Here is a 27,145-nt window from a genome sequence, read left to right on the forward strand (position 1 = left end):
CACAGACATCTGAGACCCCCCCCCCCTCCCCCTCCCAACATTAGTGACCCACTTACCCCCCCACTCGGGACCTCCTTGCACATGGCCCCTTCATCACCCTCCTAGCCCCGATTGCTGAGTGACATGACCCTCTCTCTCGCCTGCCTCCGATCATCACAGAGGCACATTCCCCCCCCCCATCAGCACGTCCGCACTTCCCAGGGGGCTGGGGGGGAGGCGTTCTGTCAGGTGAGCTGCTTTTTTTGTGTTTTTTCTGCACATGTGCAGTTTGTGGCTCCTGTCTGAGCTGCAAGCTGTCTGGCGAGTTAAGCCCCACCCACTGCCTCTCGTGGCTAGAAATGGCCGAGCCCATATTTTCAATGAGTGAGTGCATAAGATTGGGAGTGAAAACTTGTCCAAAGAACAGATCCGGTACTCTCCCGTTTTCATGCTAGCTGGACACTTAGAAAAAATCTCGTAAAATTCCGCCTTTGATTTATAATTGTCCAACTCATGTATATAGGTCGGAACGCTCCCAGCTCACCTGCCATGGAATCGGAGCAAGCGCGGGTCTGACACTGGAAATCTCCATTGACCTTGTGCGGGAATTTCTGGTCTCGCTCGAGCGAGGCCATAAAGGCCCGCCCATAATCTTTAGTTGGAATTTCAGACTGAATACCTTAAGTTATTGAAAATTAACAAGGAGTTAAAGGGGGAGGGATGTGGTGATTGCCCCTTTATAGGCAACACAGCAGAGCAAGGGTCACCTGGTTTGGGAGACCAATTGGGCCGCAGAATGGGTAATCACCCCAGAGGGTGCAGTTGTCTCTTGGATAGGAGACATGTAAGGGACGAGAACAGTTGTGCTGGCTGCTGTAACTTTTGTGTTTTTAACGAAGTCTGTGAAAGTGCATCATTACATTTTGCTTAAGGACATTGACTCTGGGAATCAGGTAGACAAATCCATGTTGGTTCAAAGATATTGATACTCTATTTTGGTTTTGTGTAGGAGACCCACACAATGCACTGAAACTTCACTAAGTCATAGAAATCATAGAAACCCTACAGTGCAGAAGGAGGCCATTCGGCCCATCGAGTCTGCACCGACCACAATCCCACCCAGGCCCTACCCCCAAGTGGGGGAGGTTGCGCCATAGTGGTGTTGTCACTGGATGAGTGATCCAAAGAATTGGGCTGAATGACAGAGGGAGGAAGGTCAGCGATTGGGCTGGGCATCGGGGTGGGGTGGTTCAGCCTGCTGGGGGAGGGTCGGAATGTTCTAGATTCTCCCACAAGGGGAAACAGCCTCTCAGTATCTATCCTGTCAAGCCCCCTGAGAATTCTATGGGGTGAATCTCGCAGCCTGCTGTGCTGCTTTTGGAGCGCAGCAGGCCGGGAGACTCAAGCGGAGGACGTTTCGTGGGCTCCCCTCTGTGTGTCTCCGGCAGCCGGATTTCTGGCGCCCTGTGGTGGGGGGGGGGGAATCGCGGTGTTGATCGGGAAATTGGGTCTGCGGGAGGAACATTGAGATGGGCAGGGGCAGAGGGGGAGGGTCGCGGCTGGTACGGGCATGTTTCAAGGGCCTCCAATCAGGCCGTGTGGGCGTGGAGGGCCGGTAACGCGGGGCTGGCCAGCGATAGAGCTGCTGGCCTCTCCAGCGGAGATAGGCCCCACCCACAGATTTTTAAGGGGATTCATGCGAGTGCATTCTGCAATGCACAGAGTGAGAGATTCTTTTTGAAACTCCAGCTGAAAATACCAGCGGGATTTACTCCAGTTTTTATGTGAATTCGACACTTAAGAATTTTTTTGGGAGAATCGCTCCCTATGTGTCTCAATAAAGTCACCTCTCATTCTTCTAAACTCCCATGAGTTTCCTTCTGTATTGGACACTCGCAAACCAGATGGATTTTTCTGACAATGATGATAATTAAATGGTCACCATTACTGAAATGAGTTTTCAATTCCAATTTTATTAATTGAATTTAAATTCCACCATCTGTTGTGGTGGAATTTGAACCGGTGTTCTCTGCATATTACCTGGGCCTCTGGACTACCAGTGGCATTACCACGTTGCCACCATCTCCCCCTATTCTGTCTAACCTGATGAGCCTTGAGCCCTGTTACCACACAATCTTGGAACAATTAAGGATATTTCTCCTGAAAAACCACAGTTTTCCTCACCTTAACTGCCTCGCTTGAATCTCCTGGAGATGCTAATACTGCTGAACTTACCAAATCATTACCCAGTATAAAATCTACACCTTCAAGAGAGAACGTGGAAACAATTCTTACCGTCACAGCTCTGTTTATTAAGTCACTTTGTAAATTGACTTTAAGTGAACATACAAAATATAATTATTTTATAAGTATTATATGATACAAATTAAAAAATATAACTCCCATGAATACCTTCCATCAATGCTTCTTCTTTCATCAAAACATCTGTAAGACAAATCATATCAATGACCATCAAAGGCTGAACTGCCCCATCATTTCTTGAAATATTAATGTGTTTACTTCTTTTGTTGGAGGAGTAAGGGAATATTTTTCCCTTAGAAACAAAATGTTTATTACTTCCAGTAACCTGATTCACTTCATCAGTACGCAGGGAAGAATCCTCTTGACGCTCCTAGCCACATCCATCATTCTAATTGGTTCTGTGGGAACACTTTGCAGTAGTATTATTGCTATTGGTTTTTCACTTGTTTCCTTTACTGGTTCAGTCTCTTCTGACAACTCCTTACTGCCATTAATTTAATATTTAGTTTTCAACAATTGGCTTTTACATGCCCCATCTTATGACAATGAAGGTATATGTGTTTCCTTCCATCACTCCTCTACTGTCATTTTTATTGACTGGAATAATTTCTGCCTTCCTTGGACAACTAGAATCTTTTCCATTCCCAAAGTTTCTATTCTTCTAGATTTCCTGTAGTCTTACAAATGAAGATCTACTGCCTCCTAACTGCCCATGAAACATATTACATCCATCTGCCAGAATGGCAGTTTCCATTATTTTAGAAATCCTACATTCTTCTGGATGTGACTTAATAGTTATTTGGGATGCTGTTTCCAAATTCTTCCATTCTTATTTAACACCTTCACATTCTCAAAAGTCTCCTCTCACTTCATTGACTGAAAACAACATTTTTTTGCAATGAATGATTTCTACAAATGTTTGTTTTTATCTTTTCCTGAAAGTCTGAAATTTGAATTGATACATTTAGGTGGCAAACTCAATAGTTTTAAGTATGGCAGTGATAACTGTCTGATAATTTGAGGATTGTTCTCAAAGACTTGAAAAAAAATGAATTGCTTTCCCCATCAAGGACTGGATTTTCAGGCGAGCACTCAGCTGAGTGTCATATGACTATAGAATCACTACAGTGCAGAAGGAGGCCATTCTGCCCATCAAGTCTGCACCAACTCTCTGCAAGAGCATCTTATCCAGTCCCACACCGCTAGCCACACTCCACCCCATCTCCCCGCCCGTCCTATCCCTGTAACCCTGTGCGCTTACAATGGCTATTTCACCTAACCTACACATCTTGGGACACTATGGGACAATTTAGCATGGCCAATCCACCTAACTTGCACATCTTTGGACTTTGGGAGGAAACCAGAGCACCCGGAGGAAACCCACACAGACACAGCCAGTGGGAGGGATGGGAGAGGGAGGGCCTTACGAGTTCCCCAGCTCATGAGAGAGTGCCCCATTCTGAAGAGACCAACCAATGGAGACCCCGTACTTCCTGCCTAAGATCGAGAGTGAGAACCCTTTCAGTTTCCCATGCTCAGTCATCAGGTATCTGGCTGCCTAAACATTGAGGCTGGGTGGGAAAAGGCACTTAAGTGGCCACTGAGGCATGGCAGGCTTTCTGCCCTCCTCAGCGTAAATTTGAGTCCAGGTCAGGGTGGACAAGTTTGTAGGAGCGTCCGTTCCATGCTTCTTTATGCTCCCCATACCCCACTCTCGCTTCAGAACCTGCCGAGGGTGATGCATAAAATTCAGGCCAAATTGGCCTCTGGCCCACCTAGCTTTGTAGTAATTTGCTCAAATGTTTCTTCACTTGGTTACCAAGATCCTTTGTTACATCAAAATGCTAAGTTGGACTCATCGCCTGATCTATCAGTTTCTCTTTTACCATGTAACCAAGATGTTTCTTTGTAAGTGCATCTGGTTTGATTTCTTACTCTCTGTGAAGCTCTGCTTCCTGTTCTCTTGCCTCCTTTATGAACTTCTCTTTCTACAATTCAATTGCAAGCTTCTGCATTCTCTTGCTGCCTCGCATTCCAGCTGTTTAATTTCATTTTCCATTTCAAGCTGCTTCATTGGCAGTTGAATCCTAACTAACTCAAGCGGTGCTGCATTTTGGTTAAGCTTTTCTTCACATTCAAAATGCTGTGCGATTGCACCAATTAATTCTGCTTTTTTAGCCAATTATTTTAACTTAGTCTTCAGCTTTGCTGCTAATGCTATTAATGTAACCTCTTTTTAATTATTGCAACTCACTCAGGGATCTATCTTCCCTCTCAAGAAAAGACTCAGCAATTGACAAAATCATTCTGCTTCCCAATATAGGTACAATGAGATTTACTGTGAAATCCTTCTGGCTTGAACTGTAGCAAGTTGCTGCATTTGTATCTGTCATGATGGCCACGGGGGATCATCAATATTTGATTTGACTTGATTTAATTTATTATTGGCACATGTATTAGCATACAGTGAAAAGTATTGTTTCTTGTGCGCTATACAGATAGAGCATACAGTTCATAGAGAAGGAAATAAGAGAGTGCAGAATATAGTGTTACAGTCATAGCTCTCCCCGAGAGATCTCCCCGTGGGCCTCATAGATTATGAGCTCCCTATTAGGCGAGTGGAGGCTTGCCCAATAGGAAAGGGGCAGCATGGGTGTTTAAAACCAGCTGGTTCCACTCAGGTCAGCAGTCGATAGCCTAGGAACTGATCTGCACTCTGTAGCTGTTGAAGAGCATTCAGATATCATTGTAAGCAAAGGATGATTGGTGACGGAAGACTGGCCTGGGTAATATTATTACAGTATCCATCTGTGGATTCCAAATCCCACAAAGAGCTCCCAATTTGGTTACAACCTTGGCAGTGAAACATAACTTTGTTCTTGTTTTAGATAAGAGTAAACCTGAAATCCCAGTTATTTACCAGAAGAATAAATCTACAAATTTGTGGTTTAATTTTTTTTATTCAAGTGATGTGGGCTTCGCTATATGATAGTCAACCAAAGCAAACTAATGTAGCGAACCACTCCTACTTTAAATTCCAGAATCAACATATGTTAAATGTGAAATCATAGTCAATTATAAACTTAAAATTACACATTAAATGGCAGATGCAAAACAGATCCTAAGAATTGGGCAGCATGGTGGCACACTGATTAGCACTGCTGCCTCACAGTGCCAGGGACCCAGATTCAATTCCGGTCTGGGCTCACTGTTTGTGTGGAGTTTACACGTTCTCTCTGCGTCTGTGTGGGTTTCCTCCTGGTGCTCCAGTTTCCTCCCACAGTCCAAAGATGTGTGGGTTAGGTGGATTGGCCATGATAAATTGGACTTTAGTGTTTAGGGGGATTAATAGGGTAAATATGTGGGGTTGCAGGGATAGGGCCTGGGAGGGATTGTTGTCAATGCAGGCTCGATGGGCCGAATGGCCTCCTTCTGCTTCTGTAGGGTTTCTATGATTCTATTAATTGTTTCAGTGATCCATTCAGCATATATGTCTTCAATCTCCATCACAAAGTTCACAAAACATTGTCATCCTCACAAAGGATTTCAGCTCCTCTTTTTTTAGGATTTTATCTGATTCCCAGCTGACAGCAGCACACAACCAATCTGAGCTCCAAGGACAGGCTCTTCACGACAAAAATAGCGTGAATAACAATTCAGTTGTTGCAGTTTGTGTGATTGACAGTTCAGATGCAGCATTGTATGCGATTGACAGTTCAAGTCAAGTACAGTATGTGATTGACAGTTCATGTGTAGTATTGCGTATGATTGACAGTTCAGATGGAGCACTTTGTGTGATTGAAAGTTTAGGTGTAGCACTGCATGTGATTGACAGTTCAAGTAGTACAGTATGTGATTGACAGCTCAGGTATAGAATTGCGTGTGATTGACAATTTGGGTGTAGCACTGTGTATAATTGCCACTTCAATGTATCACTGTATGATTGACGGTTTGGTATAGTACTGTATATGATTGACAGTTTGGGTGTAGCACTGTGTGTGAATGGTAGTTTGAGTGTAGCCATGTATGTGATTAACAGTTCAGATGCAGCACTGTGTGCGATTGACAATTTGGGTCTCGCACTATGTACGATTGACAGTTTGGATGTAACACTGTGTATGGATTGACAGTTTGGGTGTAGCACAGTGTATGATTCACAGTTCAGGTGTAGCACTCTGTATGCTTGACAGTTCAGATGCAGCACTGTGTGCGATTGACAGTTTAGGTGTAACATTTTGTGTAGTCAAGAGTTCATGTGTAGCACTATTTGTGGACAATGAATGGCTAGCGTTGATGTTCTGCCAGCAGCTGTTCAGGTTCATGCTATGCAGCATGACCAATATTTAAAGCCTCACTTTCCTCACCCTGGACATCCTGGTTCTCCCCTCCCCTTCCCCAGCTTTACTAGGTCCTGCCTGATTGGCCCTCCTGAGACTTCCCACTTACCTTCACTTGGGGTGTCCAGCAATATCCCTGGTTGGGTTTGAATGCAATCCTAACATTGTCCTAGTCTCCGCAGGACCATATTAGAGTGAAGAGCTGTTGGCCTCCTGATTGGCTGGCAGCTCTATGAGGTGGAGCATCATCCGTCAAGCGGACAGAAGCCACGGCCTCAATTTCCTCAACCACACAAATTTACGATGCGCTTCCGGAGACCCAAGGGGCAGGTTCACCCCTGTCTTTCCCACCACTGGGCTGTCACCCAATCGCAGCCTTGATCTCCTGAGTGCAGAGCTGCTAGCCAGCACTGCGCTCTCTATTCCGATTTTGATTTGTCTTCAGACTTTATCAATATGAGCTCCTTCTTCCTGAATAGAAACATCATCTCATTGATCCCTGTCTTTCCTCATATGGGCCGTTAGTTACTGACAAATATGAGTAACGACTACCTGCCACATTCCCTGTTAGTCTCCTCCACTCGAGCCCTGGATGCTGAAGCCAGCTGTGGAATTCTTGTGATATAAATTAGTTCAGCACAAAAATTAATCTGGGAACTTCCTAGTGTGTACAATTTATCGAAATGCTGCTTTTAGCTACACTGCTTAATAGAGTGATAATACACCTTGTGTGGATGGTCCTGAGGCCATGGCTGAGTGTGCCACCCTTCTCTCTGAGTCAGAGAATTTGTGCCTCTATAGTTCCACTCTAGGGACTTGAGCACATAATCTAAACTGATGACTTAGATGCTGAGAGAGTGAGACATTCAATTGGGGCCTCATCCTCTACCCTCTCAGGGGGGTGCAATTGTTCCCATCAAACTGTTTCAACAAAGAGGTAAATTCTCCCTGGTTTCTACACCAGTATTCATCACTAAAACAGTTTTTAGATCATTGCTCTTGTGCTACTTGATGTTGCTGCAATTTGTTAACACACTTATCCGTTCTTGCAATGTGAGCGCGGCTTAGAAGAGCAAGAGAAGATGGTGTTGAGCTGTCTTCAAGAATCGCTACAGTTCATGAGGTGCAGGTGTATCTACAGTGCTGATAGGCAGGGAGTTCCAGCATTTTGGCCCAGCGACAATGAAGGAAAGGTGTATATTTCCAAGTCAGAATGCTGTGTGGCTTGGCAGGGGAACTTGCAGGTGCCAGTGTTCCTATGTGTCTGCTGCCCTTCCTTTCTAGTTGGTAGAATTGGCGGATTTGGAATGTGTTGTCGATGGAGCCCTGGTAATCTGCTGCAGTGTATTTTGTAGATGGTACACATTGCTGCTACTGTATGTCATTGGCAGAGGGAGTAAAAGTTTAACCTGGTGGATGTGGTGCCAATCAAGTGGGCTGCTTTGCCCTGGATGTTGTCAAGCTTCTTGGGTGTTGATGGAGCTATGCTCAACCAGGCAAATGGAGAGTATTCCATTGCACTCATGACTTGAGCCTTGTAGATGGTGGATAGGCTTTGAGGAGTCAAGAGGTGAATTACTCGCCACAGGATTCCTAGACTCTGACCTGCTCTTGTATTTATATGGTTGGTTCAGTTCAGTTTCTGGTCAATGGTAACTCCCAGGATGTTGATAATGCAGGATTCAACTATGGTAATGCCGTTGAATGTGAAGGACCAATGGTTAGTTTCTCTCTTGTTGGAGATAGTCATTGCCTGGCATTTGTGTGGCGGGAATGTTATTTGCTACTTGTCAGCCCAAGCCTGGATATTGTGCAGGTCTTGCTGCATTTGGACATGGACTGTTTCAGTATCTGAGGAGTCATGAATGGTGCTCAGAATTGTGCAGTCATCAGCGAACATCCCCACTTCTGACATTATGATGAAGGACGGTGATGAAGCAGCTGAAGATGGTTGAGCCTAAAACCCTGAGGAACACCTGAAGTGAAGTCCTGGAGCTGAGATGATGGAACTCCATCCATCACAACCATCTTCCTTTGTGCCAGGTATGACTCAAACCAGTGGACGGGTTTCCCCTGATTCACATTGACTGCAGAAAACTGGAGTCAATGTGAATCAGGGCTCACTTGGTCAAGGACAGTCACTCTCACCTCACCTCTGGCATTCAACTCTTTCATCCATGTTTAAACCAAGGCTGCAATGAGGTCAGGAGCTGAGTGACCCTGGCAGAACTTAAACTGAGAGCCCAGGAGCAGGTTATTGCTGAGTAAGTGCCTCTTGATAGTGATGTTGATTACCCTTTCCGTCACTTTACTGATGATCAAGAGTAGACTGATGGGGTGGTAATTGGCTGGGTTGGATTTGTCCTGTTTCTTGTGTACAACACATATCTGGACAAATTTCCACATTGCCGGGTAGATGCCAGTGTTTTAGCTGCACTGGAATGGTACGGCCAGGCGTGTGGCAAGTTCTAGAGCACAGGCCTTCAGTACTATTGCTGGAATATTGTCAGAGCCCATAGCCTTTTCAGTATCCTTTGCCTTCAGCTGTTTATTGATAACACATGGAGTAAATTAAATTAGCTGAAGACTGACATTTGTGATGCTGGGGACCAGCATGTTTCGACAGAGGTGGTAATCAGGTCTGGCGGAACCCAAACTAAACATTGGTAAGCGAATTATTGCTGCAAAAAGTGCAATTTGCTCGAGTTGTTGATGGCACCCTTTGTCACTCAGCTGACAATTGAGAGTAGATAGATTGGATAGTAATTGGCTGGACTGGGTTTGGATCTTGTCTTTTCACAGACATACCTGGGCAATATTCCTCGTTGTCAGGTAGATGCAGTGTGCAGTTGTACTGGAACATCTGTACTGGAGACAAGTCTTCAGTAAAATAACTTTTTCTGCATTATTTTCAGCCCTGCCTTGTTATCTGGTGGAGTGAATCCAATTGGCTAAAGACTGACTTCTCTGGGATCCTCTGAAGGATGCTGAGATGGATTCTCCATGCCTGGCTGAAGATAATTGCAATCGCATTAAACTGGTCACGTGTACTGATAATGCTGGGCTTCACCTTCATTGAGGAAGGGGATTTTGGACTTTCTGCTCTGGCTAGTTGTCTAATTGTCCACTACCACTGAATATTTGGTGCATTACAACCGTAACAACACTTGTGAAACACTTGTGAAACACTTGTGAATGTATTGAGTGAATTGAAGACAGCATCTAAATGCTCTCAGCATGCTCTCAGCCTCCATGGCAGTTACATATTACCATCCATCATGATCGAATAGTCTTTGTGCTTAGGCCTCGCACTTCTGGGCCCTAGGTTTCCAATCTTCCAATGAGAAGAAGGCCGCACTCATGAGTCAGAAGAATATATTTCCGAGCTCTGAACCTCATCCACTCCAGATACATCTGTGCCAAGACAATTGAATCCAGGACTGGCTGAAGATGACAGCAGTGACCAATGCTGCAGTGTGTATGTTCAAATCAGCAATCACACCACCCACATCCTATTAGTTCTCAGCTTTGATACAAGACAGCAGCTGCTCTGAGCTGCTTATGTCCTGAGCCCAGTATGCATCTCGCAAGCAAACTGAACCCAGCCCAAAGCTGACTATCACACCAAGTGAATACACTGAGCGTTCACATGAAGATTCCAGTTCAGCACATAAACTATCGAAGAACGGGTTATTCTGCATAGAATGACTCTGAGGTGTTCATTATGGCACCACCTGGCAGATATTCACAGAATGGAAGTTAACAAGTTTGAAACACAGCAGGGCAATCTTATCAAAAAAATCCTAAGTGCTAAACGACCGTGACAACAGGAGAGAATCACGGCGTTTATTTGGGGCGAGTTAAAAATTGAATCTTACCTCATTCTGTCTGTCAAAAAATGAAGCCAAATCTGTTTCTCACCAGCATAGAACATAGAACATAGAACATTACAGCGCAGAACAGGCCCTTCGGCCCACGATGTTGCACCGACCAGTTAAAAAAAAAAACTGTGACCCTCCAACCTAAACCAATTTCTTTTCGTCCATGAACCTATCTACGGATCTCTTAAACGCCCCCAAACTAGGCGCATTTACAACTGATGCTGGCAGGGCATTCCAATCCCTCACCACCCTCTGGGTAAAGAACCTACCCCTGACATCGGTTCTATACCTACCCCCCCTCAATTTAAAGCCATGCCCCCTCGTGCTGGATTTCTCCATCAGAGGAAAAAGGCTATCACTATCCACCCTATCTAAACCTCTAATCATCTTATATGTTTCAATAAGATCCCCTCTTAGCCGCCGCCTTTCCAGCGAAAACAATCCCAAATCCCTCAGCCTCTCCTCATAGGATCTCCCCTCCATACCAGGCAACATCCTGGTAAACCTCCTCTGCACCCTCTCCAAAGCCTCCACATCCTTCCTGTAATGTGGGGACCAGAACTGTACACAGTACTCCAAGTGCGGCCACACCAGAGTTGTGTACAGTTGCAACATAACGCTACGACTCCTAAATTCAATCCCCCTACCAATAAACACCAAGACACCATATGCCTTCTTAACAACCTTATCTACTTGATTCCCAACTTTCAGGGATCTATGCACACATACACCTAGATCCCTCTGCTCCTCCACACTATTCAAAGTCCTCCCGTTAGCCCTATACTCAACACATCTGTTATTCCTACCAAAGTGAATTACCTCACACTTCTCCGCATTAAACTCCATCCGCCACCTCTCGGCCCAACTTTGCAACCTGTCTAAGTCTTCCTGCAAACTACGACACCCTTCCTCACTGTCTACCACACCACCGACTTTGGTGTCATCAGCAAATTTGCTAATCCACCCAACTATACCCTCATCCAGATCATTAATAAATATTACAAACAGCAGTGGCCCCAAAACAGATCCCTGAGGTACACCACTTGTAACCGCACTCCATGATGAATATTTACTATCAACCACCACCCTCTGTTTCCTATCCGCTAGCCAATTCCTGATCCAATTTCCTAGATCACCCCCAATCCCATACATCTGCATTTTCTGCAGAAGCCTACCATGGTGAACCTTATCAAACGCCTTACTAAAATCCATATATACCACGTCCACTGCCTTGCCCCCATCCACCTCCTTGGTCACTTTCTCAAAAAACTCAATAAGGTTAGTAAGGCACGACCTACCTGCCACAAAACCATGCTGACTATCACCTATCAATTCATTACTCTCCAAATAACTATAAATCCTATCCCTTATAATTTTTTCCAACATCTTGCCGACAACAGAAGTGAGACTCACCGGTCTATAATTCCCGGGGAAGTCTCTGTTCCCCTTCTTAAACAATGGGACAACATTCGCTAACCTCCAATCTTCTGGTACTATACCAGAGGCCAACGACGACCTGAAGATCAGAGCCAGAGGCTCTGCAATCACTTCTCTTGCCTCCCAGAGAATCCTTGGATAAATCCCATCCGGACCAGGGGATTTATCTATTTTCAGACCCTCCAGAATATCCTGCACATCCTCCTTATCAACTGTAATACTGTCTATTCTACTCCCCTGCAACCCAGTGTCCTCCTCAGCTATATTCATGTCCCCTTGCGTGAACACCGAAGAGAAATATTGGTTCAATGCTTCACCAATCTCCTCCGGTTCCACACATAACTTCCCTCTGCCATCTATAACTGGCCCTAAACTTGCCCTAACCAACCTTCTGTTCTTGACATACCTATAGAACGCCTTAGGATTCTCTTTAACCCTATCCGCCAAAGTCTTCTCATGTCCCCTTTTAGCCCTTCTAAGCTCGCTCTTCAACTCCCTCTTAGCCAATCTAAAGCTTTCTAGTGCACTACCCGAGTGCTCACGTCTCATCCGAACATAAGCCTCCTTTTTCTTTTTAACCAACAAAGAAACTTTTTTGGTGCACCACGGTTCCCTAGCCCTACCAATTCCTCCTTGCCTGACAGGGACATACCTATCACAGACTCGCAGTAGCTGCTCCTTGAAAAAACTCCACATGTCGGACGTTCCCAGTCCCTGTAATCTCATAGTCCAACCTATGTTTCCTAATTCTCTCCTAATAGCCTCATAATTACCCTTCCCCCAGCGAAAACCACTGGCCCGAGGTTCATGCCTATCCCTTTCCATCACTAAGGTGAACGTAACCGAATTGTGGTCACTATCACCAAAATGCACACCAACTTCCAAGTCTAGCACCTGGTCTGGCTCATTTCCCAGCACCAGATCCAATATAGCCTCACCTCTAGTTGGCCTGTCTACATACTGAGTCAAAAAACCTTCCTGCACGCTTTGAACAAAAACTGACCCCTCTAACGAGCTAGAGCTATAACAATTCCAGTCAATATTAGTCAAGTTAAAATCCCCCATAACAATTGCCCTATTACTTTCACTCCTAAGCAGGATTGACTCCGCAATCCTTTCCTCAACCTCTCTAGAACTTTTAGGAGGTCTATAAAAGGGGGAGGGTGTGAGGCCTATGCTCACCGAAGGCCGGCAGACAGCAGCAGAGGATGCAATTGCGCAAGCTCATCTCACATCTGTCAGTGACAGCCTCCCCCAGCTAACGCTGGCTTTCATGAATGATTTCTGCACCTCCCCCCCCTCCCCACCACTACCGCAGGACTCTGAGACCGACTCCCCCACACCCCCGCTCGGACTGATCACCCCCCCACCTCCTCCTGGACCCATCCTCCCCTCCCAATTGGCCTGCCCTCCCCCCTTAGACACCATACTCCTCAGCCTCCCCCCCCCCCCAGGCACTGCCAGTGTGCCAGGATAGCAGTACCAGGCTGGCACTGGCCAAGGAGCACCCCCCTCACGGGTAGGCTTCAATGGCCTCCGGTCCTACCAGTGAGGCCCAATTGATGGGGAACATGCGTGATCCTCGCCAGTGTAGAACTTCACCAGCAAGGCTGCAGAAGCAAATCAGCCCAGCCAATTGTGTCCTGGGCTCACTTGTAACATTTAAATTCTGTTTTGCATTGTCAGCTGATCTCGCCGGATATTCAGTGCTGGTGAGAGGCTAGAAATCGGACGCGAACCTGATTTCTCGTCTCTCTCACGGTCTGACCGGCTCGCTCTGCCTATCAACCGGGGGGTGCATGAAGGTAAGATTGCGCCCAGCATCTTAGAAATGACCTGATCAGTTGAAAAGGAAGCTTGGTTAAGACATGTTGATATGGTCATGAAGAGGGAGCTTCATCTTGTATTCAACCCTGTGCTTAATGAGGAGTGTTTGATGGAAACAGTGTAGAGGGAGCTTTACTCTGTTCCTAACCCTGTGCTGCACCAGCCCTGGGAGTGTTTGATGGGGACAGTGTTAAAGGATATTTACTCTGTATCTAAACCTGTGCTGAATTTGTGCTGGTAGTGTTTGATGAGGACACTGTAGTGTGAGCTTTGCTCCGTACCTAATCCTGTGCTGTACCTGTCCTGGGAGTGTTTGATGTTGGTAAGAAGTCTCACAACACCAGGTTAAAGTCCAACAGGTTTATTTGGTAGCAAATACCATAAGCTTTTGGAGCACTGCTCCTTCGTCAGATGGAGTGGAAATGTGATGTGACAGTGTAGAGGGATGTTTACTCTGTGTCTAACCCTGTGCTGCACCTGTCCTGGTAGTTTTCGATGGGGAGCTTTACTTCTGTATCTAACTCCGTGCTGTAACTGTTCTGGGATAGGACAGTCCCAATTTGACTACAAATTTCCTTATTCCTTTGCAGTCTTTCTGTGAGTGTACCTCCTAATCCTTCACCATTCTGTCCCTCTCTTGCTCTCTCCATCTATATCTCACTCTCTCTTGGTTTCTGACTGTGAGTGTGCCATTTTTCCCTCTGCTCACACAATTCTCTGAAATCTCCTGATTCATTGAAGGTTTGATTTCACTCTGCAATCAATGAGCATTGAATTAAAATCCTTCTACTTTGGGTATAATGCTGGTTCTCATCCTGAAGGTTGCTCTGTGAGTTACCATCAGAACTCTGAATTCATAGATTCAAACAGAACACTCTGTTCTGTTTGTAAGTTCAATTTACAGCTCTTTCCCTCCCTCCCGCTCTGCATAAAAATATACTCTGCAAGTCCTGGCTGATTTATAATTAAACAATGCTGATAAATGGAACTGTACCAAAGAAATGAGAAACTAATAAACTTTAATCAGTTGTTATTTTTACCCGACTTTAACCTTTAGTATCTTCCAGAAGAATCTTTCCCAAGAAAGAAAGACTTGTTCCTTTCCCAAACTCAAGAGTTTCCCAACGTGTTCCCAGTCACTGTAGTCAGTTTGGGCACTGCGATATCCCAGAATAAGCAATGTGATAATTCCCTATTCCTCTGTTTTAGTGATGTTGATTGAGGGATAAATATTGACCAGGTTATTGGGACAACACCCCTGCTTGACTACAAAGTCGTGCCCAGAGATACTTTGCTCCCAGCTGAGAACGAAGGTTTAATATATCAACCAAGAGACAACACATCTGACAGTTCAGTGCTCCCTCAATACTGCACTGGGAAGGTCACTCGGTTTCTGTGCGAAAGATACTGGAGCGAGAAGGAGCAGGAGTTCTTTCCTGGGTCCTTGCCAAATCCACAGGCAACTGTCGGTCAACAATTGTTTTTCCTTTCTCCTGATCTCATTCTGAGCTGGTCCATGGTGGGTAACATCAGTTCACTGGATCCAGTGGACTAATGTGCAATACTCCTGCCCAGGATCACACCAGGATTCCAGCATGATCTGAGTTTTAGGCCTCGATAGTTTAAACAGAATGGTACACTTGTGATAAATATTTTGCTGCCTGCTAGGTCCAGAGACCCTTCATGTCCTCTTTTAAAACCCAGGCTGATGCTACTGTAGAACATCAGGTTTGCTTCCAGTACAGTAACTGATTGCTTAAAATAACACTGTCACTATGGTAACGACTTGAAAGAGACTGTACATATTTATACATTGAGCTGGATGGCTCTGGAGTAGTTGGCAATCTGGCCTGTTTTATAAGCCTGTTAAACTTTGGCCTTTTCCCTGCACAATCCAAACAGAGACAGCAGAAGAGAGAAGGATTAGGAATTTGGATAGGAATTGCCTGTTGAGGATTGACTGTAATCTTTCACTTTTGGTATTTGAGTCCAAAATCCATTCTGATATTCGGTTGTGTCAAACTGAAAGTTTGCTTGTCATTCTTGAAGTAATAAAGTGTCTTTCTCCCTCCTGTCTGATTTTTCTGTCTGTCTTCTATCTCCTTTGCTGTTCGCTGCAGTCATGTGGACACCAAGGAGTTGTGTGGTAAGTTGGCCAATTGCCTTCTCTTCCACTGCTTTGCAAACAGCCTGACCAGGTCTTCAAGGCCTCAGTGTGGTGATGGGTGACTTTGTTGGGTGTCACTCCCAGTGTGTGCCAATGGTGGAAATTTATTGCCAAGGATTAAAGTTGTTACTATTGTATAGTTTTGTCTCCCATGCTGCCAAAGGGAATGGCAAAGTTTGTTCAGCGTTCTTTTTTACCCTTCTTTGGCCTTCCAGCCATGTTCTTGCTCCTGTTTACTCTGTCTCCTTCCATTGCTCACGTGGTTCCAATCGAGGGAATCCGTGACACCTGGGGATTCTGGGATTGCCACAGCATCATAGCAATTGACAAGCTCCCTGGTACGAGGAAGCTGGGTGAAATATTAGAAAAGGAGATGCTAGTCTGTGGGAAGTTGTGCCAGGGAATTGCTGTGAGTTGGGTTTACAACACATACCAATCATACTGAGCAGAAATGCCACCCCTGTCACTTCTTTCAACCGCATTTACTGCATCACTGAACTGTAACTGGTTAATTCTCTGCTCAGCATTGAGCTACACAAGGGGCCTGATTTTACCATTTTCATTCTAAGTGCTGAATCTGGGCGCAATTCAGATCCGACTTGGAAATCTGATTTCAGGCACCCCCATACGCACTTTGCCTGAAAAAAAAATTGCCGGTCCCATTCGCGCTGTGGACGGGGCTTAGCGCGCCCGAAACGACCAGAGCTCTGAACTGCGCATGCGCAGTTAGAAAAAAAAATTGAAAAAGCGCGCCCGTATTAGATCGCTACTGGGCTGCAGAAAGCGGAGAAAGCGACTCGGGAGCGATGGCCCCCACAGACATCACTGCCCCCCTTATCCACCAACCCCCCTGCTACCCAGACCGATCGCGACCCACTGCCCCCTTCTCCCCCATCGATCGCCTGCAGAGTGGCAGTTCGAGTAAATCCTTCCCGTTCCTTCACACTGCCTCAATGTTCTTTTGTTATAATACAGAAAGTATTGGAGTTTGGAGTTCTGTCCTCCAAATGAAACATAAGCAAGATTTGATACAAGATTACAAACCTCACTGCCAACAGCTTCAAAATCAAACCTAATAGGAACATTTCAGTGAACCCAGAGACCAATGTTAACATCAAAGCCACAGCGCAGCTCATGACACTCAGTAAGCTCATTCCCTTAAACCCTCAGTAAGCTCAGTCCCTCAGTCAGCTCGGTCCCTCAGTCAGCCCGGTCCCTCAGTCAGCCCGGTCCCTCAGTCAGCCCGGTCCCTCAGTCAGCTCGGTCCCTCAGTCAGCCCGGTCCCTCAGTCAGCCCGGTCCCTCAGTCAGCCCGTCCCTCAGTCAGCTCGGTCCCTCAGTCAGCTCGGTCCCTCAGTCAGCTCGGTCCCTCAGTCAGCTCGGTCCCTCAGTCAGCTCGGTCCCTCAGTCAGCCCGGTCCCTCAGCCAGCTCGGTCCCTCAGTCAGCTCGGTCCCTCAGTCAGCTCGGTCCCTCAGTCAGCCCGGTCCCTCAGTCAGCTCGGTCCCTCAGTCAGCTCGGTCCCTCAGTCAGCCCGGTCCCTCAGTCAGCTCGGTCCCTCAGTCAGCTCGGTCCCTCAGTCAGCTCGGTCCCTCAGTCAGCCCGGTCCCTCAGTCAGCTCGGTCCCTCAGTCAGCTCGGTCCCTCAGTCAGCTCGGTCCCTCAGTCAGCCCGGTCCCTCAGTCAGCCCGGTCCCTCAGTCAGCTCGGTCCCTCAGTCAGCTCGGTCCCTCAGTAAGCTCGGTCCCTCAGTCAGCTCGGTCCCTCAGTCAGCTCGGTCCCTCAGTCAGCTCGGTCCCTCAGTCAGCCCGGTCCCTCAGGAAGCTCAATCCCTCAGTCAGCTCGGTCCCTCAGTCAGCTCGGTCCCTCAGTCAGCCCGGTCCCTCAGTCAGCTCAGTCCCTCAGTAAGCTCAGTCCCTCAGTCAGCTCGGTCCCTCAGTCAGCTCGGTCCCTCAGTCAGCTCGGTCCCTCAGTCAGCCCGGTCCCTCAGGAAGCTCAATCCCTCATTAACACTCACTCCACTGCACGGAGAATAGACAAGGACTCTGACTGGATGCTCTCAGTAACTAAACAAGCTGAGATAACCAAACCATGAGAATGAACCCCCACCCTGCCCCCTTGCACACACCATGCCCTCTCAACAATGAACCCTCACCTTGCTCCCTTACTCCCACCAGTCCCTCTTACATACTGAACCCCCACCCTGCCCCTTCCCCTCCCCTACCCCCTTACACACTGAACCCCCACCCTAGCCCTTACTCCCACCCTGCTCCCTAATGCAGTAAGCTCAATCCTTTAAGCCCTCAGTAAGCTTGATCCCTCAGTCAGCTTGGTCCCTCAGTAAGCTCGGTCCCTCAGGAAGCTCAGTCGCTCAGGAAGCTCCCCTTATAACCTCTCTCACTCCCTCGATCCTTCTGTCTCCCCCACTGGCTCTCACCCCCTTTCTCGCTTTCTCCCCCCTCTCTGTCCACCCCTTCTCTCTCTCTCCTCTCCCTTTCAATCTGCACACCCCTATTCCTCTCTCTCCAACACCCTCTGTCTTTCCACTCCCCTCTCTCTCTCCACCCTCTCTCCACACCCCCTCTCCACGCGCCCTCCCTCTCTCCACCCTCCATCTCTCTCCATACCTCTCCTTCTCTACACTCCCTCTCACTTTCCACCTCTCCTCTCTCCACCGTCCCCTCTCTCCACCGTCCCCTCTCATCACCGTCCCCTCTCTCCACCGTCCCCTTCTCTCCCCACCCGCTCCCCCTCTCCTCACACCGCTCTCCCTTAACCCCACACCCCCTCCCTACACCACCCTGACCCCCACCCTGCCCAGTACCCCCTCCACCCCGCCAAGCTTCCCCTCCCCACCCTGCTCCCCCTCCTGCTTCCCCTCCGCACCCCGTTCCCCCTTTCTCCCCACCCCGCTCCCTCTCTCTCACCACCCCGCTCCCTCTCTCTCACCACCCCGCTCCCCCTCTCTCCCCACCCCGCTCCCTCTCTCTCCCCACCCCGCTCCCTCTCTCTCCCCACCCCACTCCCTCTCTCTCCCCACTTCGCCCCCCCCCCCTCTCTCTCCGCCAGGCTCCCCCTCTCTCCTCATCCCATCCCCCCTCTCTCCCCACCCCGCTCGCTCTCTCCCCACCCCGCTTCCTCTCTCCCCACCCCGCTCCCTCTCTCCCCACCCCGCCCCCCCTCTTTCCCCACCCCGCTCCCCCTCTCCCCATTCCGCCCCCTCTCTCTCCCCAACCCACCCCCCCAATCTGCCCTACGCTCCCCGCACCCGTCACTCCACTCCCCACCCCGCTCCCTCTCTCTCTCCACTCCACCCCCCCTCTCCACCTGCGCCCTTCTCTCTTCCCACCCCGCCCCCTCTTCTCACCCCGCCCCCTCTCCCCACCCTGCCCCTCTCTCCTCAACCACCCCCCTCTCCCCACCCCACCCCCCCACCCCATTCTCCCCTCTCTCCACACCCCGCTCCCCCTTCTCTCTCTCTCGCTCTCCCCCTCTCCATTAATAATCTGTGGCCCCCACTCCATAAAGCTGGTGATATGTCACCCAGGTGACTCTCCAGCGTTAACTGAGCCACTCCCTGACCTTAACTAGCCCAGTTTTTCAAAACCAGGCTGCTTGTGGCTGCAACATGATGGTTGGAACCATTGGCGACAACACTTCCTCCACGATCATCCTCAACACCGGTGCCCCACAAGGCTGTGTTCTCAGCCCCCTATTATGCTCCTTATACACCCATGACTGTGTGGCCAAATCCCCCTTCAATTCGATTTTCAAGTTTGCTGACGACACCACCGTAGTGGGTCGGATCTCAAACAATGACGAGACAGAGTACAGGAATGAGATAGAGAATCTGGTGAACTGGTGCGGCAACAATAATCTCTCCCTCAATGTCAACAAAATGAAGGAGATTGTCATCGACTTCAGAAAGCGTAAAGGAGAACACACCCCTGTCTACATCAATAGGGACAAAATGGAAAGGGTCGAGAACTTCAAGTTTTTAGGTGTTCAGATCACCAACAACCTGTCCTGGTCCCCCCATGCCGACACTATAGTTAAGAAAGCCCACCAACGCCTCTACCTTCTCAGAAGACTAAGGAAGTTTGGCATGTCAGCTACGACTCTCACCAAGTTTTACAGATGCAGCATAGAAAGCATTCTTTCTAATTGTATCACAGCTTGGTATGGCTCCTGCTCTGCCCAAGACCGCAAGGAACTACAAAAGGTCATGAATGTAGCCCAATCCATCACGCAAACCAGCTTCCCATCCATTGACTCTGTCTACACTTCCCACTGTCTTGGCAAAGCAGCCAGCATAATTAAGGACCCCACGCATCTTGGTCATTCTCTTTTCTACCTTCTTCCTTCGGGAAAACGATACAAAAGTCTGAGGTCACATACCAACCGACTCAAGAACAGCTTCTTCCCTGCTGCTGTCAGACTTTTGAATGGACTTACCTTGCATTTAATTGATCTTTCTTTACACCCTAGCTATGACTGTAACAGTACATTCTGCACTTTCTCGTTTCCTTCTTTGTGAATGGTATGTTTTGTCTGTATAGCGCGCAGGAAACAATAATTTTCACTGTCTGTTAATACATGTGACAATAAATCAAATCAAATCAAAATTGGGAGTCAATCTCCTTCAGTAATGATGAAGAATATAAGAGCTCTGCCGATGAAGGTGTGGCAATTGGTCATGGAGTGGGCGGGGTAAGTGGGGTGGGGCCGATGGTGGGCTGAGGGCGATGGTAGGTTGAGGGGAGGTTGGAGGAGGGGAGCCATTTCTGTTACTGGACTGAAGATCAGAGCAATAATAACTCGTGTTCTGCTTTTCCTCTCTCTAGATTATTTTGCCTCCCACATGGGGGATTATGAGGATGTTCTTGCCTGCCTGGAGACCCTGAACCTTTCAATTCTGAAAGCTATGGACTACACCAAGAAGGTGAGTCTCCCAGGGAGATCTCGCACTGGGGAGTGCTTCCACACCTGAGATTTGAGATAGTCAGTGTGTGATTATAATCTGGTGTGTTTCTGTAACACATTTGAGGACAGTTCCATCACTCTGCATCACTGTCGCCTGAGAGATGAAACCGGGGATGGGAGTTCAGGCTCCGTCCACTACCAGGACTGTCCCATTCCGCTGAAAGTCAACGAATAAATGGGTGTTTTTCCGGTTGGAGGAAGGTAACTAGTGGCATGCTGCAGGGATCGGTACTCGGGCCGCAACTATTTACCATTTATATAGATGATCTGGAGGAGGGGACGGAGTGTAGGGTAACGAAGTTTGCAGACGACACAAAGATAAGTGGAAAAGTGAATCGTGTGGAGGACGGAGAAGATCTGCAGAGAGATTTGGACAGGCTGAGTGAGTGGGCGAGGATCTGGCAAATGGAGTATAACGTTGATAAATGCGAGGTTATACACTTTGGAGGAAATAATAACAAATGGGATTACTATCTCAATGGAAACAAATTAAAACATGCTACCGTGCAAAGGGACCTGGGGGTCCTTGTGCATGAGACGCAAAAGCCCAGTCTGCAGGTACAACAGGTGATCAAGAAGGCAAATGGGATGTTGGCCTATATTGCGAGGGGGATAGAATATAAAAGCAGGGATGTCTTGATGCACCTGTACAGGGCATTGGTGAGGCCGCAGCTGGAATACTGTGTGCAGTATTGGTCCCCTTATATGAGGAAGGATATATTGGCATTGGAGGGAGTGCAGAGAAGGTTCACCAGGTTGATACCGGAGATGAGGGGTTTGGATTATGAGGAGAGGCTGAGGAGATTGGGTTTGTACTCATTGGAGTTTAGAAGGATGAGGGGGGATCTTATGGAGACTTATAAGATAATGCGGGGGCTGGATAGGGTGGAGGCGGAGAGATTCTTTCCACTTAGTAAGGAAGTTAAAACTAGAGGACACAGCCTCAAAATAAAGGGGGGTCGGTTTAAGACAGAGTTGAGGAGGAACTTCTTCTCCCAGAGGGTGGTGAGTCTCTGGAATTCTCTGCCCACTGAGGTGGTGGAGGCTACCTCGCTGAATATGTTTAAAGCGCGGATGGATGGATTCCTGATCGGTAAGGGAATTAAGGGTTATGGGGATCAGGCGGGTAAGTGGTACTGATCCACGTCAGATCAGCCATGATCTTATTGAATGGCGGGGCAGGCTCGAGGGGCTAGATGGCCTACTCCTGCTCCTATTTCTTACGTTCTTATGTTCTTATTTGGCTACCCCGCACCTCTCTCTATGGGTCTGGGAAAACCCAGCCTAGATGCCCCCCTCTCACGTGCTCTCTCATTCCTGTTCCCTCATCCTCTCTCTCTTGCTCTCCCTCTCTCTCTTGCTCTCTCTCTCATTCTCTCTCACTCTCTCGATCTTGTTCTCTCATTCTCACTCTTGTTCCCTCTCTCATTCTCGTTCCCTCACCCTCTCTCTCTTGCTCTCTCTCATTTTCTCTCTCTCTCATTCACTCTCTCTCTTGCTCTCTCTCTCTCTCTCTCATTCACTCGTTCCCTGTCTCATTCATTCCCATTCTCTCTCTCATTCTCTCTTGCTATATCTGTCTCTCTCTTTCTCTCTCTCTCTCTCTCTCTCACACACACACTCTCATTCCCTGTGTCTCACATTCTCATTCTCTCTCTCTCTCTCTCACTGAATGTAGTTCTTGGCTACTTCAGCACCAACACTGTCTTGCTCATTTATGAACTGTCATTTTGACTCATTCCTCTGGAAGTTGTAGGAAGTGTTGTTCGATATGGGGTCTCTCTGAAGCAAGCATGTGGGCCACAGTGGGGATCAAGAACACAATGAGGCCTTCTGCATGGGTTTTCAAAGATGTGACTTTAAAGTTAATCTTTGAATGTGACTCCCTGTCTCTGTGCTGTCCATTTGAAAGAGCTGATGATGATTTATCTTTGTTAATCATGAAAACTCTACAAATCTGCCATCAGGTAGAGGGAGCTGGAGATTGATCAATAACACACATTCTCAGTCTAATCAAAGAGTTTAACTGATGCCAGCTAATCAGATCCTTACTCTGTGTAATATTTTGATGTTTTGATATTTGAGGGTGAATTTTCCTCAATTTGCACAAACTTAAAAATGACCATCCCTATTGAAGCACCACTGGAGTGTCAGTAACTCTGAGTGTTTCCATTGTATATTATCTGGCAGAGGGGAGACTCTCAAATGGAAATCCATTTTCCCAAGGAGATGCCATTGACTGCTTGAATTACATACCCAGTCCCCAAAACATTTTATGGGTCGGGGTGGACGGGATGGGGGTGTTTGGCAGGGGCGGTGTGTGCCAGTTGCTCAGACTCCCCAAGCTCATGGCTGGCAACCATGATTTTTGTCCACTCCCCAACCTTTTACAGACAGGATAGGAGGGCATCAGTGCCAGATATGCGATTGGCAATTCAGCCTCCCATAGTGGCTGGGAGGGTGAATGCTCCTTGCTAAAGAGTCTTTTGCTGGTTGCTAGACAATAATCCAGCTAAACTCCAAGGGGATCTTAGGATGCCTTTTGCTAACAGGAGAGCAGGGAGTCAGATCTGCAGCAGGTTAGTCACCAACTGCAATGAGAATCGGATGGGTTAATGTTGAGGCTCAATCTCTCAGGGTGCCTTTCCTATTGTTCTGTGTTAATGTCAGTGAACATGCAGGAGCCTCGGCGAGGAATCTGCATATTAATTAGCTGCAGAAAGAAGAAGATAAATCCCCTGGGACCAACGGCTTCAAATGCCGGCCAGGTTTCTCGCGTGGACTCAGCTGATTTATGTATGAATGTCCAGTCAGTTAGAGCAGGGCTGAATGAGAGAAACTTGCTCAATTGCCCAATGCCTGAGCCTTCGTTGTAACTTACAACTAGAACAGACCGAGGCATTGGAGACAGAACTGCTGAGTGATGGGCAATTTGAGTTGTGCTGAGTGAAGGTGATTGTGTCTGACGAAGGAGATTTTCTTCCACATTCATTCACTCTGAGAGCTTGGATTATGGGGCAATCATAAAATTAACAATGATGTTCATATTTCACCATTTCCAGGACAAAGGTAGCCTGAAGGGATGCTCGTTCATTCTTTACGCCCTCCATCATACTCAGCATCTGATTAATGTGTTAATAAGATCCTCGAGAGAAAGTAAATTCATTAGAACTAGTTCATTACTCAAATTTTGTAAATGAGCCCCACTGAGTGAATTAATCCTAGTGCCCCCAGCTAACGCTAAGTTGACCTGAATACAGTGTCTCATTGCCCTGACTTAAAGGGGCACCACTCCTGGAATATTATTTGCACCCTATTATCCATATTTCAGACTAGACATTAATTGAGATCCTTCTGCGCTCTCAGGCAGTTATAAAGGATCTCATGGCAATATTTTGAAGAGTAGGGGATCCTTCTCAATATCCAAGCCAATATTTATCTCTCACTCAACATCACAACAACAGATTTTATTCTCGTTATGATGTTGCTGTCTGTGGGAGACAAATTATCACAGCCTTCCCTACAACAGAGCAATAACTACATTTCCAGAACTACTTCCTCAGCTGGAACCAGCTTTAACACATCCTGAGATGAAGGCAGTAGTTCATCTTTCTTTCTTCACATTCAAAATGTAGCTACTAATGTCCCAATTTCACTGAGCAGCTTTTTTTAAATTCATGGGACATGGGCATCACAGGCTGGCCAGCATTTATTACCCATCCCTTGGAGGGTAGTTGCGAGCCAACCACATTATTGTGGCTCTGGAGTCACATGTAGGCCAGGCCAGGTAAAGACGTCAGATTTCCTTCCCTAAAGGACATTAGTGAATAAGATGCATTTTTCCGACAATCGACAATGGTTTCATGGTCATTAGTAGATTCTTAATTCCAGATATTTTTTATTGAATTCAAATTCCACCTCCTGCCATGGTGGGATACAAACCCAGGTCCCCAGAACAGTAGTTGATTTTCTGGGTTAATGGTCTAGTGATAATATCACTAGGCCATTGACTCCCTTGGCTGCAGGCTCTGTCAGTGTAGCTGAGCTGGGGATGAGATTGCCAAGAAAGATGATTTGAATTAGTGCTAACAGTGCTCAGGGAAAAGAACCTACTCAAGATTTAACATTCTGCTCAGGTTACCAGGTTTCTGTCTGTGAAAATGGTGACTCTGACGAAGGGTCATCCAGACTCGAAACGTTGGCTCTGTTCTCTCTCCACAGACGCTGTCAGACTTGCAGTGATTTTCCAACATTTTCTGTTTTTGTTTCAGATTCCAGTGTCCATAATAATTTGCTTTTAATTTATATTCAACTTGATTACGTCACACTTGAGTACTATGAGCAATTCTGGTCTCCATCTCGTAAAAAGGATATAGAAATACTGGAAGAGATGCTAAAAGGAATGACAAGAATGACAAAACTGAGAGGTTATAGCTATTGGGAAAGATTGAGCGGGTGGCTCTTGATAGAAACATAAGGACTGACCTGATTAAGATCTATCTTTAAGATTATGGAAGGGTTGACACAGTGAAAATGTTTTTCCTTGTTGGGACATTAGAATAGCGGCTAGAAATAGAAGATAGACATAGAACATAGAACAGTACAGCACAGAACAGGCCCTTCGGCCCACGATGTTGTGCCGAGCTTTATCTGAAACCAAGATCAAGCTATCCCACTCCCTATCATCCTGGTGTGCTCCATGTGCCTATCCAATAACCGCTTAAATGTTCCTAAAGTGTCTGACTCCACGATCACTGCAGGCAGTCCATTCCACACCCCAACCACTCTCTGCGTAAAGAACCTACCTCTGATATCCTTCCTATGTCTCCCACCACAAACCCTATAGTTATGCCCCCTTGTAATAGCTCCATCCACCCGAGGAAATAGTCTTTGAACGTTCACTCTATCTATCCCCTTCATCATTTTATAAACCTCTATTAAGTCTCCCCTCAGCCTCCTCCGCTCCAGAGAGAACAGCCCTAGCTCCCTCAACCTTTCCTCATAAGACCTACCCTCCAAACCAGGCAGCATCCTGGTAAATCTCCTTTGCACTCTTTCCAGCGCTTCCACATCCTTCTTATAGTGAGGTGACCAGAACTGCACACAATATTCCAAATGTGGTCTCACCAAGGTCCTGTACAGTTGCAGCATAACCCCACGGCTCTTAAACTCCAGCCCCCTGTTAATAAAAGCTAACACACTATAGGCCTTCTTCACAGCTCTATCCACTTGAGTGGCAACCTTTAGAGATCTGTGGATATGGACCCCAAGATCTCTCTGTTCCTCCACAGTCTTCAGAACCCTACCTTTGACCCTTTAATCCACATTTAAATTAGTCCTACCAAAATGAATCACCTCACATTTATAGTCATATGTGTCATAAACGTGGCAGGTACTGAAGAGAAACATCCTTTTCTAGAGAATACTTAGAATGTGGAACTTGCTACCGCACGGAAAGGCCAAGGTGAATAGCATCAATGCATTTGAAGGGAAATCCGGAAAAGTAATGGGGAAGAAAGGGTTAGATTCAATTTTAACTTCTTGGATTAAAACTCCTTGGGTTAATCAGATGTCGAATTTGCTGTCAGGAATTAAACATGGACAATGAATCTTGGGGTTTTATATCTGGTGCTCGAGATAAGGCCAACTTCTATTGTCCATGGGAAGAACTCTTGTGATCCGTGTGGGGAATGTTCACCCACGATGCTGCTGGGAACGGAATTGATGAGGGAATGGTGATGTACGTTGGGATGGTGCGTGACTTGGAGGAGAACCTGGGTGTGATGGTGACATTCCTGCTGTCTGCCTCAGGATTACAGAGGTCACAGCAAACTCTCCATCAATTGGAAGGTCCCAGCTCCAAGCATCAGTCTGCTCTGAGTGAGCTTTAACCAGGGCAGTGTTTAGTGTGCCACCCCTGGTCTCAACATGCTGTGACTAGAAACTGAACTCAATTAAGCTGCGTTTCTGCTCCTAGTTGCCATTCATGGATTCTTTACTTGGGGAGGGAAGGTGGGAGAGGACTGTGCTATGATGCCCCCTATGGTTCAATAACTTGCTACCTCCTCAGTAACTTGAAGAATTGCAGTTGTAGTTGGTGGTGGGGGATATGGTAGCAATACTAGGAAGGCAGATTATTATTTGAATGGGTATAAATTGAGAGAGGTGGATACTCAACGAGACCTTGGAGTCCTCGTGCATCAGTTGCTGAAAGTAAGCGTGCAGGTACAGCAGGCAGTAAAGATGGCAAATAGTATGTTGGCCTTCATAGTGAGAG

The 27,145-nt window shown here is 47.0% G+C and overlaps 1 protein-coding gene across 1 annotated transcript in view; it reads left to right on the forward strand.

Moving 5' to 3' along the window:
• The window catches only part of necab2 (N-terminal EF-hand calcium binding protein 2), a 190,181-nt gene that overhangs the window by 64,369 nt on the left and 98,667 nt on the right, over window positions 1–27,145 (forward strand). Inside the window, exons 4-5 of the mRNA XM_078212021.1 lie at window positions 15,844–15,869; window positions 20,730–20,827. Coding sequence (XP_078068147.1) covers window positions 15,844–15,869; window positions 20,730–20,827 — 124 coding nt within the window. The remainder of the gene's footprint in view (window positions 1–15,843; window positions 15,870–20,729; window positions 20,828–27,145) is intronic.

The sequence above is a fragment of the Mustelus asterias genome, chromosome 4 (genome assembly GCF_964213995.1).
Source record: "Mustelus asterias chromosome 4, sMusAst1.hap1.1, whole genome shotgun sequence".
NCBI lineage: Eukaryota > Metazoa > Chordata > Chondrichthyes > Carcharhiniformes > Triakidae > Mustelus > Mustelus asterias.